The 16,396-nt window shown below is 48.2% G+C and overlaps 1 protein-coding gene across 2 annotated transcripts; it reads left to right on the top strand.

The window, feature by feature from the left end:
• The first annotated feature begins 1,184 nt into the window (after positions 1-1,184).
• Positions 1,185-9,365, top strand: LOC122113543 (paired immunoglobulin-like type 2 receptor alpha). 2 transcript variants are annotated; one of them, XM_042686554.1, is made up of 7 exons: positions 1,185-1,390; positions 1,631-1,945; positions 4,210-4,407; positions 6,471-6,501; positions 8,659-8,708; positions 8,947-8,978; positions 9,127-9,365. In XM_042686554.1, exons 1-7 carry the CDS (start codon positions 1,336-1,338, stop codon positions 9,253-9,255), a joined length of 810 nt encoding a protein of 269 aa, XP_042542488.1. In that variant the 5' UTR covers positions 1,185-1,335; the 3' UTR covers positions 9,256-9,365. The 2 variants fall into 2 exon arrangements, with proteins under 2 accessions (XP_042542488.1, XP_042542487.1); XM_042686553.1 differs by having other exon boundaries at positions 1,631-1,996.
• The last annotated feature ends 7,031 nt before the right edge of the window (positions 9,366-16,396 follow it).

The raw sequence follows: 16,396 nt of genomic DNA, 5'->3' as shown, positions 1-16,396 counted from the left end.
AGGCTACAGGGGTCTCCAGAACATCTCACTTGTGGGAAGGAAGAAAAGAAAGCACATAGGGAGAGAAAGCAGAAATAGCTTGGCAAGCTTGGGGATCAGCACAGAAGAGAGAGCAAGGATTAAGGGGAAGTTGAGGAAAAAGGGAAGTTACCCTCTGCACACAGTGATGGCCGCATGATACTTTCTCACACATAATCCCATCTTCCCTGTCCCCTCATTAAGCTGACACCAGGCTCCTCCTGGGCACAGGTGGGCACAGACTCCCACAGAGCCAGCCTGTGAATCACCAAACCTCCACCCAACGCCTCTCATTTGTGTCAGAGTGTGCCATGGACTAGGAAATGTGTGACTCATTGCTGCTCTGAGTCTTCTTTGCCCCCAACCCAAGCTAGGTCCTAGGGATGACCTGGGGTCCCCACTACTGGAGTTTCAGTATTCTAACGTTGGCAGCCAGAAACTGTGCCATGCAGCCAGGCCAGAGCCGCAGCTCAGCAGAAGTCTAAAGTAGATCCCAAAGTCCAGAACCAGACCCACCCTGTGACACATGGCCTGGCAGGAGGGCACAAAGGTACCCGCAGGGCAATGTGACACCCAGAGTCACTGAGTGAGTCATCTCTGCACCTGAGGAAGGTGGCAGCCAGTTGCAAGAGAGGTGGCCTGGACACATGAAAACTGCAGGATCCTGATCCAGCCTGGAGGGGAAGACAAGGAAAAAACACACACCAGTGCGCCTTGGTATTCCAGTGATCCCAGGACCATCATCTTCCTCGCCCTTTCTAAGACCTGACTCTGGGAGCAAAGCTGAGCAAAGACTCATGCCCACCTTCCTCTCTCTGAAGGAGCCAGCCCTGGCCCGGGGCAGCCCCTTCCCCTGGGAGGAGAGACTGGGGGACAAGAGTCAAGGACAGAGACACCCAGAGATGGGAGGAAGGGAAATTGGGAGAGGAAGGGGGAGGAGAAGGATGAGAAGGGGAAGTGGAGACTGCACAGGCCATGGCGAAGGATCAGACAAGGCAGGTAGTTAAGATGGAACAGGTGAGGCCAAGGGCAAGGTGAGTCTCTCAGCACCAAATGGGAGGTGGAGGCTGGAGGACTGCACAAGGGAGGCCCTTCTGCAATTTAAGAAAAGGAGAAGCCACATGGTGAAGGAAGTTGTGGGCCACAAGGAGGTGGAGATGGGAAAGTGAACATCCTCCCTCAGCCCTGGGGAGAAGCAGTCTGATCCAGAATCTCCACGGGACACTCACCCCACTTGTGCAAGCCCCCAGGGCTCTGTCAAGGCCTCCTCTCGGGCTGTGGCACTCAGCAGGCCTCCTCCCCCAGAGGAGACCAGCTATGGGGTGGGTCCTGGTGGCACTGCTGCTACTGCCTGCAGGAGTCCTGACAGCTGGTGAGTGGCCACAACCATCAAGCCACAGGGAGCCTGGGGGCTGGGCATGTGCAGAGGGCTGTGTGGGAGGAGGTGGCCAGGACCAACCCTTCACCCACTTTCCTCTCCCAAGCCTGGAGAGGGTCAGCCCTGCCATCTGTCCCACCAGACCCTGGGAATGCAGGTGCAGGAGCATCTGGGGTTCGTCTCTGCCTCCCCTCTGGCAGGGACTGGCTTCACATTCCTTCCCCTTCCTCACAGACGGAAACTTTGGGATGCTGCAGCCAGGACACCTCTCTGCCATTGTGGGAGGCTCCATCGAAATCCCTTTCAGCTTCTTCCATCCCTGGGAGTTGGCCCAGGATCCTGAGGTGAAGGTGTTTTGGAGATGGAAGAGCTTCCACAGGGAGTTCATCTACAACATGACCCCACCTTTCATCCATAAGCATTTCAAGGACCGGCTGGTCCTGAACTTCACAAAGAATGGGAACTCGGGCTCCCTGTCCATTTTGAACCTTCGGAAGGAGGACGAGACCATGTACTTCTGCCGCGTCCATCTGAAGACAAAGAAAAAGGGTGAGCAGCAGTGGCAGTCCATCAAAGGGACCCAACTCACCATCACTGAAGGTGAACCCCCTCCCCAGCTCCACATCCCCTCAGTCCTCACACTTCAAATCTTCTCACTTTCTTCTCCCTGACCTCTGACCTCTTCTCAGGGCCCTGCCAATATCATTCTTTGATTCTTCTTGACAATAACATCCCCAAACCAGCACTGCTTCCCCTCCCCTTTGCCTCTCAAAGAAAAAAGCATTAACTAGTGTGAATTTAGGCTACTTCTTTAGTGATATTACAGTTTTTTCTAAAAAAGAAAATAAATCATTATTGCCCTAGGATTTACACACACACACACACACACACATTGGGGGGGGGTGTCCTGGGGCTTGAACTCAGGGCCTGGGCGCTGTCCCTGAGCCTCTCTGTGCTCAAGGCTAGCACTACCACTTGAGCCACAGTGCCACTTCCAGCCTTTCCTGTGTATGTGGTACTGAGGAATCAAACTCAGGGCTTCATGCATGCTAGGCAATCACTCTGCCACTAGGCCACATTCCCAGCCAATCAATTTTTATTTTCTAAACAGAATGTTGTTATGAATTTTATCTTTAACTAATTTAAAAATCTTCTAGATCTCCAAATGCAGTCACGGTACTCGGCAGACACAATGTGCAAAATGAACTATACAACTTGTGAGAGGGCACAGGAAACAGGGAAAGTGAGGGAAGGGGTGACACTGTCCAAAAGGAACTGCTCTCAGAACTGCCTTATGAAATGGCAGCCCCTTAATAGAACCTTAATCATAACAATAAAATTATATTAAAAACATTTTAGTTCTCAATTGAGAGATTTATGCTGTTATTATTTTCTTCTTTTATAGTGTTTCATTTTCTTCCTAATTAATTTTTAAGTATGAATATTTATGGGTACAGAATAGTAGTTTTGATACAGGTAATTCTTTATGAATATCATTTTCTTTTTCCTTTTTGTGCTAGTCTTATGGCTTAAATTCAGGGCGTATGCCTTAGCCTTTTTGCTCAAGGTTGGTGTTCTACCAACTAGAACTAGAGCCACAACCCCACTTTTGGCTTTTTGCTGGTTAACTGAAAATAAGAGCCTCAGAGTTTCCTTCCCGGGTTGCCTCCAAACTATGATCCTCAGATCTAAACCTCCTAGGGAGCTAGGATGACAGGCATGAGCCACCAGCATTCAGTTTTTTAAATAATTAATTCCTCATAAGCATGGACAAAAGGAATAGTTTAATGGGTACACATAGTTTCTTTCCATTTAGGATAATGAGAAAATTCTAGAATTTGGCAGAGAGTAATGGCTGTACAGTAACATGAATGTACTCGGTTCCACTGAAATTCACCCTTGCAGATGATTAAATGGTATATTTTATGTTTCATAGATTTTATGGCAAAAATGATGCTCTATTACTGTGATTTATTTCTGAGTAGTGAAGTGACTTCTTATTCACTATTGAAAAATGGTACATAGCTGGGCGCTGGTGGCTCCTGCCTGTAATCTGAGCTACTCAGTAGGCTGAGATCTGAGGTTCAAAGCCAGCCCGGGCAGGAAAGTCCCTGAGACTTTTTTTTTTTGTTTTGGATCTGGTCATGGGGCCTAAACTCTGGGCCTGGGCGCTGTCCCTCAGCTCTTCAGCTCAAGGCTAGAGCTCTACTACTTGAGCCACAGCCACACTTCCGGCTTTTTTCTTTTTGCTTATGTGGTGCTGAGGAATTGAACCCAGGGCCTCATGCATGCAAGGCAAGTGCTCTACCACTGAGCCACCTTTCCCAGCCCTCCCTGAGACTTTCATCTCCAATAAACCACTAGAAAACCAGAAGTGGCACTGTGGCTCAAGTGGTAGAGCAATCACCTTGAGCTGAAGGGCACAAGGACAGTGCTCAGGCCCAGAGTTCAAGCTCCATGATGGACAAAAAAAAAAAAAAGAAAGAAAAGAAAAAAAAAAAGAAAGAAAAAAAGAAAAGTAGTACAGAGTCAGGATTTAAACTTGGTTGTTTGGAATCCTTTTGTGTTTGTTTGTTTGGAGGTACTGGAGTTTGAATTCAGGGCCTGGCACTTGCTAGGCAGCTGCTCTAACACTTGCATCCCTCTACCCAGCCCTGCTCATCTGGAGTCTAAGCCTCCCTCTCTTCCTCTCTGAGTGGATCTCTGAGAACTGCTCCCCTCTCCATATTCCTCTGAACAAGATGAGATCTGACCTGTCACTCACAAATTCCCACTCTTTCAGGAGAATCTTCTGACTTCTGATCTTTCCCCAGCCATCAAGACCACCACCCAGATGAAGACCACCACTGAGAGAAGCACCAGTGTAGCCTCTGAAGTTACCTCAGCTGGCTTCACAGTCTCAGAGTCTCAGCCCCTGAGTCTAGGAGCCATTGTTGGGGTGGCAGTGGCCACTGCTATGCTCATAACTGGGGTGCTAGTACTGGTGGCCTTTCTCAGGTGGAGAAGGAAAGGTAAGTGGCTCATGGCTGGCCTCTCATTGTGCTTCCAAATGAGTGTTTTTGAACCCCCTTGCATTACAAACAGTTAAGATGCTTACTCAAAATGCAGATACCTGTGCAAACCAGCAATAGCACACAATGGCATGGTTTGTCAGGTCTTCTCTCATGATTTAGTCCTGTCTCATCCTTTTGTTTCCTGGAGAAGAGTCAGCCCACACTGGGAAAGGTAAGAACAGAGCAGAAGGGACAGGAAATTGTCTCAGTTCAGAAACCAGTGCACACATTGCAGAGCCTGGCTTGAGCTGGGCAAATCAAAACCCAAGAACAGAGCCTGCTTTTCATGACCTTTGTGCTCAGAAGTGTTGGTGCTCATTGTTTATTGGGAAAGCTATGGTAGTGCCAAACAATGTCAGTAGAAAGAAAGGGAGCCAGAGAGGGGTGCTTAGCAGAAGATAAAACCTCTGAAGGTATAAAAAGAACAAGCCAGGCAAGAGCTGGGAGTAGGGGTGAAGAAACTTCCTGGCCATCAAAGAGAGAAAAACATTCACAGAACTGTCAGTTAGCTCCTGGCTGGTAGAGGAGAAGAGAGATGAGAGAAGAGGGTCTTGTAAATCAAAGCCAACAACATCAGATCCCAGAGGCACAGTGAGCAGGCACATGACCATCTCAGCTTCCTGCAGTGAGGACATCAGTGTGTGAGGGCAGCCAGGACGCAGCAGCGCAAAGGATGGAGGGAAACGGCTAGGGCCACGAAGTGTCCTTAGATGGTTTATAACAAAGGATCCATCCGAAGAGAAAAATCAAGATTGTCATTCCATCTATAATAGCAACAGTCAATAAAATAGAAACACTTAGGAAAAAACTAAACCAAGAAGGTGAAGGATTCATACACTAACACCAAAGCACAAGACAATATTGAAAGAAATTAAGGAAGACACAAAGAAATGGAAAGATTTCCTATTCTTGGAGGAGAAGAATAAGACAAGATGTATGTACTTTTCAAAACAGATTTAAAGCAACTACTATCAAAATCAAGATTGGAGTTTGGTCATGAGGCTTGAACACAGGACATAGGAGCGATCCCTGAGCTTTTTGCTCAATGACTTTTCATTTCAAAAATGAATAGCTCATCTTCTAAAATTCATAGCCAAGAGTGGAGGATTTGCACTGGCTGATTTCATAAAAATTTCCCAATGCTACAGTGAGCAAAACAGCACAAAGACAGACAAATGGATGGCTGGAACACACCACAGCCCTGAAGTAAATTGTCAAGTACACCCAAATAAATGGTTTTCAAGAAGGGTATAAACTGGGCGCTGGCAGATCATATCTGTAATTCTAGCTTCTCAGGAGGCTGCGAAGCAAAGGCCAACCCAGCAGGAAAGTTTGTGGAACTCTTATTTCCAACTGACCATCAGAAAGCCAAAAGTGAAACTGTAGCTCTCAGTGGTAGAGCACTAGCTTTGGGAAAAAGAATTCAGGGATGGCGCCTAGGCCCCGAATTCAAGTCCCAAGACTGACAGTAATACTAATAATACTAATAATAATAGTGCTGAGACACACCCACCCTGCCCTCCATAAGGAAAGAAGAGCAGTTGAGGTATGAGGAATGGCCCAAGGAAGCAGCAGAAGTCTGAACAGGATTCCAACCAGGAAACTCAGTCTGTGGGACCAGAAACAGCCAGTACAGAAGGAAACCCAAAGAAGATGTTTGGTGAGGGCAAGGAAAGAAGTGGGAAAAGTGCAGAGGAAGGAAAGTGAGAAAAGTGGGGTAAGGGTAAGAAAGGAGGTCAAAAAGGGGAGAAAGGTTCAGAGAGAGAGAGAGAGAGAGACAGACAGACAGACAGAGAGAGAGACAGACAGAGAGAGAGAGAAAGAGAGAGCGAGAAAGAGAGAGAGAATGGAAACAGGGATGGACGGACCCAGAAGGGCTTGTCTTAGGACAAGAGGACAAGTATGGCTGGCCTCAGCTTACTTCCATTTCCCTCAAGGTTAGGCTCAGCATGGGACACAGTTAAGAAGGAGACAGAGAATCACAGGGGAGTCATACTGACACCATGTTGCTTCTTCTACAGGCCAGACAACTACAGCCCAAGCCCCAGGAGGGTGAGTATTTGTCCTCCCAAAGAGGTGGGCGGGGTGAGTGAAGTTTGGGAGTGAGGTGGTTTGGGAGGTTTCTTTACAAGTTTCCCTAAGTAGGAAAATATCACAGTGAAACCTATTGTTTTATGCAATTAATATGCACAAATAAATGACAGATATTTTATCTAAGTACCTGTGGCTCCTGACCTGTAATCCTAACTACTCAGGAGGCTGAGATCTGAGGATCCTGGTTTGAAGAGAGCCAGGGGTTAGAAAATCCATGACACTGGTTCTACCAATTAACCACCAAAAAGCTGGAAGTTCAAATGGTAGAACAATTACCTTGAGAAAAAGAAAGGCTCAGGGACAGTGCCTGGGCCCTGAGTTCAAGCCACAGGTCTGGCACACACACAAACACAGACAGACAGATAGATACAGATACAGATACAGACACAGACACAGACACAGACACACACACACACACACACACACACACACACACACACGCCACATTTTATAGGTGAATATATTTATTTTGGCGAAATATTTATATTGATGTAATGTTTTTGGTGGCACTGCCTTTTTTTGCTTTAGTTACTTTTTAGATGGGATCTTAGGCTTTTGGTCTAGGGCTGGCCTCAAATCAAGATCCTCCTAGCTCTGTCTCCCACATAGCTAGGGTTATAGGCATGGAACACCACACACCTCTGGTTTGCTAAATTAAGTTCTTGTTAACTTTTGCCCAGGATAACCTTGAACTTGTCTCCTCCTGATCTCTGCCTCCCAGCCAACTAAAATTATAGGCATGTGCCACCATGGTTTGCTTACTTTCTTATCTAATTTATTTCTTAAACATATGGACATGCCGGGTGCTGATAGCTCATCCCTGTAATCCTAGCTACTCAGGAGGCTGTGATCTGAGGATCAAAATTCAAAGCCAGCCTGGGCAGGAAAATCAGTGAATTTTTACCTTCAATTAATCACCAAAAGAGAAAAGCTGGAAGCAGAGCTGGGGCTCAAGTGGTAGAACATTAGCCTCAGCTGAAAGAGATCAGGGACAGCGCCCGGCCCTGAGTTCAATCAAACCCAATACCTGAACAACAAAAAAGAAAACAAATATGCACTAGATAGATAGATAGATAGATAGATGGATAGATGTATATATAAAATGAACACATCAATCTAGATGCTTTGTATTTGGGAACTGACATGTTGAATTAAACTTTTATTTGACTACTTAAAGATAATGTAAAAGATAAAATAGGGCCAGGCGCCGGTGGCTCACGCCTGTAATCCTAGCTGCTCAGGAGGATGAGATCTGAGGATCAGGGTTCAAAGCCAGCCCAGGCAGACCAATTGAAGGATTTTCTTTTTCTTTTTCTTTTTTCTTTGACCCTGTAGGTCATGGAGCTTGAACTCAGGGCCTGAGTGCTATCCCTGAGCTCTTTTTGCTCCAGACTAGCACTCTATCACTTTGAGCCACAGAGCTACTTCTGTTTTTCTGGTGGTCAAGAGACTTATCTGTAGATAAGAGTCTCACAGACTTTCCTACCTGTGATGGCAGGATCTTAGCCTCTTAAGCAGCCAGGATTACAGGCATGAACCACCAGCACCCAGCTCCAAGAGACTCTTAGCTCCCACAAGTGCAGATGGGACTCCCATGGAAAAGTCAATTAGAACAGCAATCAGACGTGTAGTCCTAGCTACACAGAAATCTAAAATAGGCAAACAAGGATGCAGGTTCTGAGTTCAATCCCCGGTACTGGCATATACACACACATGAAAATCACCATACTCTTCTTACCTAAAGTCTCCCTCCATCCTTCCTCTCCTTCTCTTCATGCCTGTGGCTAGAAGCCCTTCTTCCGGTCTCCTTTCAGCCTGCCAACTTGCTTAGAGGACCTAAAACTAAGTGGTGTGTGTGTGTGTGTGTGTGTGTGTGTGTGTGTGTGTGTGTGTGTGTATGTGTATGTTTCTCCCAGTTTGGGCAGAAGCTCATCACCAAGGGTTTCTAGGGCTTCTAGGCAGCCTTGTTCTGAAGGCCTAACACCATCGAGTTCACCCTAAGTGTGTCAGGGCAGGTGGCAGACAACTCCCCCCAAAGAATCAGTCCCTATCACGTATCTGAACTCTTCCATGATTTGCCTCTAATATCCTTCTCATCCTCCTGTGCCCCTGCAGGGAAGTCTCTCAAAACACTGAGGAGAAATATGAAAATATTGCCTATGAAAGTAAGTTGTATACCATCTTTCCCCCATTTCTTCCCTTAGCCCTTCATTCTCTCCAAACACCTATATACATCTGCACACCACCCTCCTTTCAGTCCTTTCCCTCTCCCTCTCTTCACCTCATCCCACTCACGTGACTCTGGCTTTTACCTGGCAGCTGCTGTCTCTCCGGCATCCCTTGCCGTCTGTGTGCTTCCTTGTCACACCTCCATTCAATACTCCCTCGTGTTCTTCTCCCTAGGACAACAAACAGAGCCCCAACAGAGCCCCAAGGTAAGCAGCTCCAAGCTCTAAAAGAAAGGAGATGAGAGGAGGGGGGGTGGAAGGATGGGGAGCTGGGTGGGGGCAGGGCACTTGGGATATAGGCTGCTAGTCAGGGGCAGTTCTGTCTCCTGTCTAACCTTCTCTTGATGCTCACCAGAATGACAGCACTGTCTACGCTGTCCTCACCCTCTCCAACTCCTCCTCACCGAGAATGCCTGCTGGCCCTCCGCTCCATGGAAACACCCAGGAGGAGATGACCCTGTACTCTGTCCTAAAGACCAAATGAGTGAGCCTTAAGAGTCCTCCACTTTCTTCCCCACTTCAGTCGTGGGGCTTGAACTCTGGGCCTGGGCAATGTCCCTCAGCTCTTCAGCTCCAGGTGAGCACTCTACCACTTGAGCCACAGCACCACTTCCAGTTTTCTGGTGGTTTATTGGAGATAAGAGTCTCACGGTCTTTCCTGTCGGGGCTGGCTTTGAACTGTGATCCTCAGATCTCAGCCTCCTGAGTAGCTAGGATTATAGGCGTGAGCCACAGGCACTCAGCAACATGTCATCTTCTTTCAATAGGAAAATTCAAGGCTCCCAGTGATCAAGGCCAGAGGTAGACAACTCACAAGTCAGCAAGTTTAAGGCCACATAGGAAATGAGGCAGTCATTTGTTCCAGTATCTATTTCAGTTTCCTACCCCTTTCCTGCCAAAATAAAATACCCTCAGAATTTGCCTAAGTGACTTCTCTTTTCCACTTACTGTAAATGAACTCTCCTAGATAAGGCATATCCAAGACCTCTCCTAACGCCTTTCTTCCACATAAATGTTGGATTCTGGTAGCCGGGCCAAAACTCAGGGTCTGCTTCTGAATCTACCCATCATCACTCCCTCTCTATAACTGGCATGCATGGGGACTGTTTGCATGGAGCCCCTTTAATGGAGCAGGAAGATGATGAGCCCAGGAGGTTCGGAAAGAAGAGCCAGGTAGATTAGGCTTTTCAAAGGCCTTAGAGCCAGCTAGGAAGCAGCTGAGCCACAGTGGCAACCCAGACCTGCCCAGGAGTCAGGCTTCAGTATCCTTCCCAGGTTCCCACGCTGGACAGCCTCCTCCTTCATAGGATATGCCCCAGTACCAAGGGGAGGAGGAAAAGACGCTGAAAGGGAGCACATGGCTACACACAAACCTAACCAAATCTGCTTTATTAACACAGTAACTGCACAAGAACTTTGTGTCAAACCAACAACTCCCAACATTCAATAGCTGATCAAGGACATGGCTCCAAGGCTCTCCCAGCAGCTCCAGAGAACAGGAGCAGGGTAGGAGCACAGCACTATTCAAAGAGGGCCATGGGGAAGTCCTCTGCGCTATCTCCGTGTTGCAGCTCCCCTCGCTCCTCTGCCTCTCTCCCAATGTCTTCCATGAGTTGCTCAAAGTCCAGGTCACTGGACTCTCCTTCCTCAGCCGGGACATGAATAACCTCCTCAGCTAGAAGCTCCGGGTGTGAAGGCCAAGCTTTCCCTAACAAGAAACCGGGCCCGTGACAAGCTGGTGGGGCCTGGCCCTGGGGCACCATTCTCACTTCTTTTTCTTTAGACAATCTGGGTGCTGAGGCCTTGCTTAGAGGAGCGTGAAATTTTTCCTTACAACTAAATGAAAAGGGAATGAAACTGATAGTCTAATTGTGTGTGTGAGTGTGTGTGTGTGTGTGTGTGTGTGTGTGTGTGTATGTGTGTGTGTGATGCCAGTAGGAGGCCTTGAACGGAAAGCCTGGCATTGCCCCTGAATTCTTTTATTCAAAGCTAGTATTCTAGCACTTGGGCCACAGCTCCATTTCTGGCCTTTTGTGTTAACACAGACTTGTCCTGCCTAGGTTTGCTTTGACCTATTATCCTCAGCTCTCAGCCTCCCAAGTAACTATGATTACAGGTGTGAGCCACTGCCACCTGGCCTATCCTGACTTCTTACAAGTCAACTTCACAAATTCCTGTGTTGAAACAAAACAAAACCAAACTTGTGGAAAAGATCATCTTTTTCACTACAAAGAATATGGGTTTGGATTCCAGCTATGGATCACTCATTTGCTAAATGTGGGTATTAAATAATGGGTATTTAAACTTTTGAGAGCCTTGTTTCTTTATAGTTAAAAGCCAAGTGTCTAGAGTCATAGAGCTATGGGAAGGAATAAAAGGAACAAACATAGACGCGTCCATGTTGTAAGCACCAACCCAGAAAACCACTCGGACAGACAGTCACTTAGAAGAAAGAAGTGTTAATGTCAGCTGGAGGCTATCTCTGGCGGGATAGAGAGTAGCAAGCTGCTCTCATAGCCTTAGAGGTAGAGAGAGTGTCCGGAGTCCAAAGGCAGAAGAAGGGGCTGTGGCAGGAAATCTTCATAGCTGGCTTGCAGCCAGGGAAAACTTCCTATCACAGAGACAATACATTTTATATCTAGCACGTAGCAAAGTTAATACATCTTATAGCTGTCATGTAGCCAGGGAAAGCACTTTACAGCAGAGACAATACATTCTAGAGCTGGCATCTTGCGTGTGACACACCAGCGTGTTACCAGGACTGGCATCCAGACTCCGTTGCTGATGCAGCCAGGGCTGGTGGAAATACACAGCCGTGGCAGGGCCTGGCTTGTGGATGACCAAGATGAAGGCTGTTAACCCAAAATAGGGGTGAATAAGCTGACACATGTAGCCAGCCATTGACAATACCTAAACACTTTCTTCCCCTATGGTTCTCTTATCCCTGGAGTCAATCTGATCAATAACCATTATTTGTCAATAGTGTATGCTGAATACAATAGGAGACTTGCTTTTTCATTCTGCATATCATTCCTTCTTAGTCATGGAATTGTTCAGAAATAATCAGAGGAGGGTAGAGATGCAGACATGAACGTCATTTCCTCAAGTTCTTTCTACCCTGAGACTCACCTGGCTGGCCCAGATTCCTTGGCCCTTCTTTGCTTCGATTATGGGTGCAGGAGCATCTACTGCCTGGAGATTCCCGCTTCGTTCTCTTTTTCAGGGGCCCATCTTGCTCATCTGCCATGCCTATACCACCCCCCCCCAAACATGAAGGCAATTTGTTTATAATTAACAGCTTGTCAAGGGCAAACAACATATAGTCCCTGATCTACTTCAATCTTCTGCTCATTTTCAGTCTGGTCTATTCTCTGAGTGGCTTCCAGTTTCCCAATCTTCTCCATTTTTTTTCCTCATTGGATCTTCTTTTCCTTATGGTTTTCTTCTACTCAGAGCCTGCTTTCTCCAGGAAGTCATCCTTCTTGACTAGAAATTGAAATTCCCCCTCCCACATTGAACCTAAGATTTTAGAAAGCATGCAAATGAGGAGGCTCTAACTTCCTTCCTGTGTCCATCAGCATTCTTGCCTGCTTTCTCAGGTCCTGGAACTGAGTCAGTAGCTCCCCTCACACTCTCTGCCTCTGCCCTTCCTTAACTGTGGGACTCATTTCACTTCTAGCTGGCTTGCTTACCTGTAGGTTTGGTTTTTTATATCTGCTTGTTGCCTGACTTGGGACCAGGCAAAGTTGGATTCTGCATGTAGAACAGAAAATATGAAAAAGACAAATTAAAATCTGGCACTGAGCTAGCCTCAGTTCTGTAATCTTAGCTACTCAGGAGCCTGAGATCTGAGGATCATGGTTTCAAATGAAGAACAGGCAGGAGAGTCTGTGAGACTTCTCTCCAATTAACCAGCAAAAAGCTAGAAGTAGAGCTGTGGCTCAACTGTTAGAGCACTAGCCTACTCAGGAATGTGAAATTAGAAGGCTCTTGAACTGAGGCTAGCTTGAGCAAAGCTAGCATGAGACTCTATTTGAAAAATTAAAAGCAAAACTGTAGCTCAAGAGGTAGAGTGCTTGTCTAATGAGTGACAGACCCTGCATTTAATGCTCAATACCACTAAAAAAAAAAAAAAAGACTAATTGAGTTATATAACTGGTTCCCTCCTTCCCCTAGCATTGGGGCCTGAACTCTGGCCTTAGTGCTGTCCCTGAGCTTTTTTCTTACCTCAAAGCTATGGCTTTACCATTTTGAAGGACAAACCCACTTCCGGTTTTCTGGTGCTAAATTGGAAATAAGTTTTCTGCGGGACTTTCTTGACCTGGCTGACTGTGGAACACAATCTTTAGATCTCAGTCTTCTGAGTAGGTAGGATTATAAGCATAAGCCACCAGCACCCAACTTGTTGGTAGTTTTTTGTTTTTGTTTTGTAAGTCATGGGACTTGAACTCTGGACCTGGGCCCTGTCCCTGAGCGCTTCAGTTCAAGGCTAGCAATCTACCACTTGACCCACAGGGTCACATCCGGTTTTCTGATGCTTCATTGGAGATAAGAGTCTCACTGATTTTCCTTGCTTTGAACCATGATCCTCAGACTTCAGCCTCCTGAGTAGGTAGGATTACAGGCGGGAACCACGGGAGCCCGGCTCAACTGGTAGTTTTTATAGAGAACGCGCAACAGCGCCTGAGTGAAAAAGCTCAAGGATAGTGCCCAGCCCTGAATCCAAGCCTGAGGACCAGCATACAGAAATTATGTACAAACACAATGGCTTTTCATACCCACTTTATTTCTCTGGAGAGACTGGATCCTCCAAGAGCCTGTGTTTGTGCTCATCGCAGTCAGCTTCCTGGCCATCAGTCTGCATTAGGCCCAGCTGGTACTGCCCAGGACTGAGCTGGTTCCTTCCCAAAGGAGGCTGGGGACATCAATCAGGACTTCTGATGGACATAGGGCTGGCACTGCTTCCAGAAAAGCCACAAGAACAGCATCTAGCTGGGCATGGTGGCACACACTGTAGCCCCAGCTACTCAGGAGGCTGAGGTAGGATGATTGTAGTCTGAGGCTGCCCTGGGCAAAAACCATCTGAAAAATTAATGTAAAAAACAACTATGGTTGTGTCTCAAGTGGTAAATTGCCTGCCTAGCAAGCTCCAAGTGCCACCAAAAAGAGAAAGAAAAGTAATATATGATTATGATGAAAGTATGTTACATGCATGTATGCAAATAGCACATTAAGTCCCATTGTACATTTTAATTGCATATATATATATATATATATATATGTATATATATGTATATATATGGCCAGACTTCCTCTATGGCTTGGAGTTACCTGTGAAGTCTCTGGCATTCCCCATGGCTGTTGGTGACCTTCCTCCTGTGACCTGAGCTCCCCTCAGGCTGCTGCTTGGAGGTAGCAGGTGTTACACAGTAGGTGGGAGATGGATTCTTCCAGACAGGGAGGTTGAGGCGGGAAGCTCTATCTTCCCCTGCACAGCCAGGCCACACAAGGCCTGACCACACCTCTTCCCTGTTCCTTCTGTGCCTGGAGCCCTGAACAGGCATGTGGGAGTTGTCTCTCCCATCCAGGCCTTGGGACCCCTTCTGTGGCATTTGTGCACCATTTCCTTCTTAGGCCTCTGCTAGGTGTCCCCACACCCTGGCCTGCACATGTAGCCACAGGAGTGAGTAGGGGACCAACCAAAGCTGGTGCCAGGTGGTTCCGTTCCACACACAGCCTCAACACCCAGGTGTCTAGGAGGACAGCAATGGAAGCCAGAGCCAGGGTGGATCCAGAGGAGAGGGGCATCGGGGAAGGTGTCTTGATGTGGAAGGGATAGGGAAGAGAGGGGCGGCATTTGGTGGCCTCTCCCTTTGCTCATGGGGAAGCTAAGAAGGGCAAAGGGCCTGAAGGTCTGAAGCCAGATGACTTCCCAGTATGGAGCCACTCTGCTCTGGCTGACTTGCTTAGGCCTGGTCAGAATGAGGCATTTTCAGTCTTTCCGGAATGGAGGAGGGGCACTCAGGGATCCCAGAGCCCAGGGAAGGAGGGGAGGCTCTCAGGGAAAGGAAGGCCTCCAGGTGTGAACAGCAGTACAACGGACAGTGTGCCCACATGGTGGGAGTGGCTGGCAGCTGCACCTCCACTGTCACCTCCTACCCCATGGAGAGGACCTGCCTGAGTCCCCAGTCCCAGTCCCTGACCACAGACCCCCTTCCAATGACCCCTCCTTTTTCTACAACCTCTGGCCTAAGGAAACTAGCCCTGGGCCCTGGACACCTGAGCCCCCATTGGCTCTGCCTCAGCCTGGTGGCCTGGTCAGTCCTCCTGGCCCAGCCTCCACCAGCTCGAGCACCAGGTATCCTCTACCCCATGCTTGCTAGCCCAGGCCTCCCTCCCAGGGGCCCAGCTGTGCTAGCCTGGAGCCTGGGGACCACCATGGCCACCTTGTGTAAGATCCTGGCACCAGAGGCTCAACTATTGCCATGTGCACTGTTCCCAGGGCCTCAGCCCTGGACTGCATTAAAAGAAAACAAAAGAACACAGCTCGGCCTTGAGCAGGTGATCTGGATCCCAGGGAGGGAGGACACAGATGCTCACAAAATATGGACCATGAATCCCACCTGAGCCTCCAAATCTGCCTCTCCCCAGGACCATGCGAGCACCGGAGCCTCAAGTGCCTCCCAGGCCCAGATAAATCACCTCCCCACACTGCTGCTGGTGGGATTGCACACCACAGGGGGCAGCATTGACCTGTCCCATGAGCATGGAGTGCGGTCCATGGCTGGCCTCTTCTGGGGCTCATCCATCCCCAATTGAGTAGATGACTTGCACAAGGCCAGAATGCAACTCTGAGGGTGGCTCCCAGGCTGCCAGGTCCCTTCCTGGAAGCACCACACCCTCTCTGGTGACTACCTTCTATTGGGGGCCAATTCAGCCCAAAGACCCAGTGCCTCAGTTTCCCCAATGAAGGTATCAAGATGTTCCACCCTACAACACTGGGAAACTGAGAACAAAGCACTGGGGGTTTGGAGACCAGCATAGTTCCAGGGGTCCCCAGAACATCTGACCTGTGGGAAGAAAAGAAAGCACATGGGGAGAGAAAGCAGAGACAGCTTGGCAAGCTTGGGGGGTAGCACAAAAGAGGCAGCAATGGTTAAGGGGAAGTTGAGGAAAAAGGGAAGTTACCCTCTGCACACAGTGATGGCCGCATGACACTTTCTCACCCGTAACCCCGTCTTCCCTGTCCCCTCATTAAGCTGACACCAGGCTCCTCCTGGGCACAGCGGGGCACAGACTCCCACAGAGCCAGCCTGTGCATCACCAAACCTCCACCCCTCTCCTCTCATTTGTCAGAGTGTGCCATGGACTGGGGAATGTGTGACTCATTGCTGCTCTGAGTCTTCTTTGACCTCTGGGGGCCTCCCGGGTTCCCCACTGCTGGAATTTGGTATTCCAACATTAGTATCCAGAAAGTGTGCCATGCAGCCAAGCCAGAGCCTCAACTCAGCAGAAGGCTAAAGTGGACCTTGAAGTCGAGAGCCAAATCTACCTCATGCCACATGGCCTGGCACAAAGACACCAGCATGGCAGCATGACACCCCAGTTCACTGAGTGTGTCATCT

This window comes from Dipodomys spectabilis, unplaced genomic scaffold (genome assembly GCF_019054845.1).
Source record: "Dipodomys spectabilis isolate Male_0828 unplaced genomic scaffold, ASM1905484v1 ptg000098l, whole genome shotgun sequence".
In the NCBI taxonomy this organism is placed as follows: Eukaryota; Metazoa; Chordata; class Mammalia; order Rodentia; family Heteromyidae; genus Dipodomys; species Dipodomys spectabilis.
This window is presented reverse-complemented; position numbering and strand designations above follow the sequence as displayed.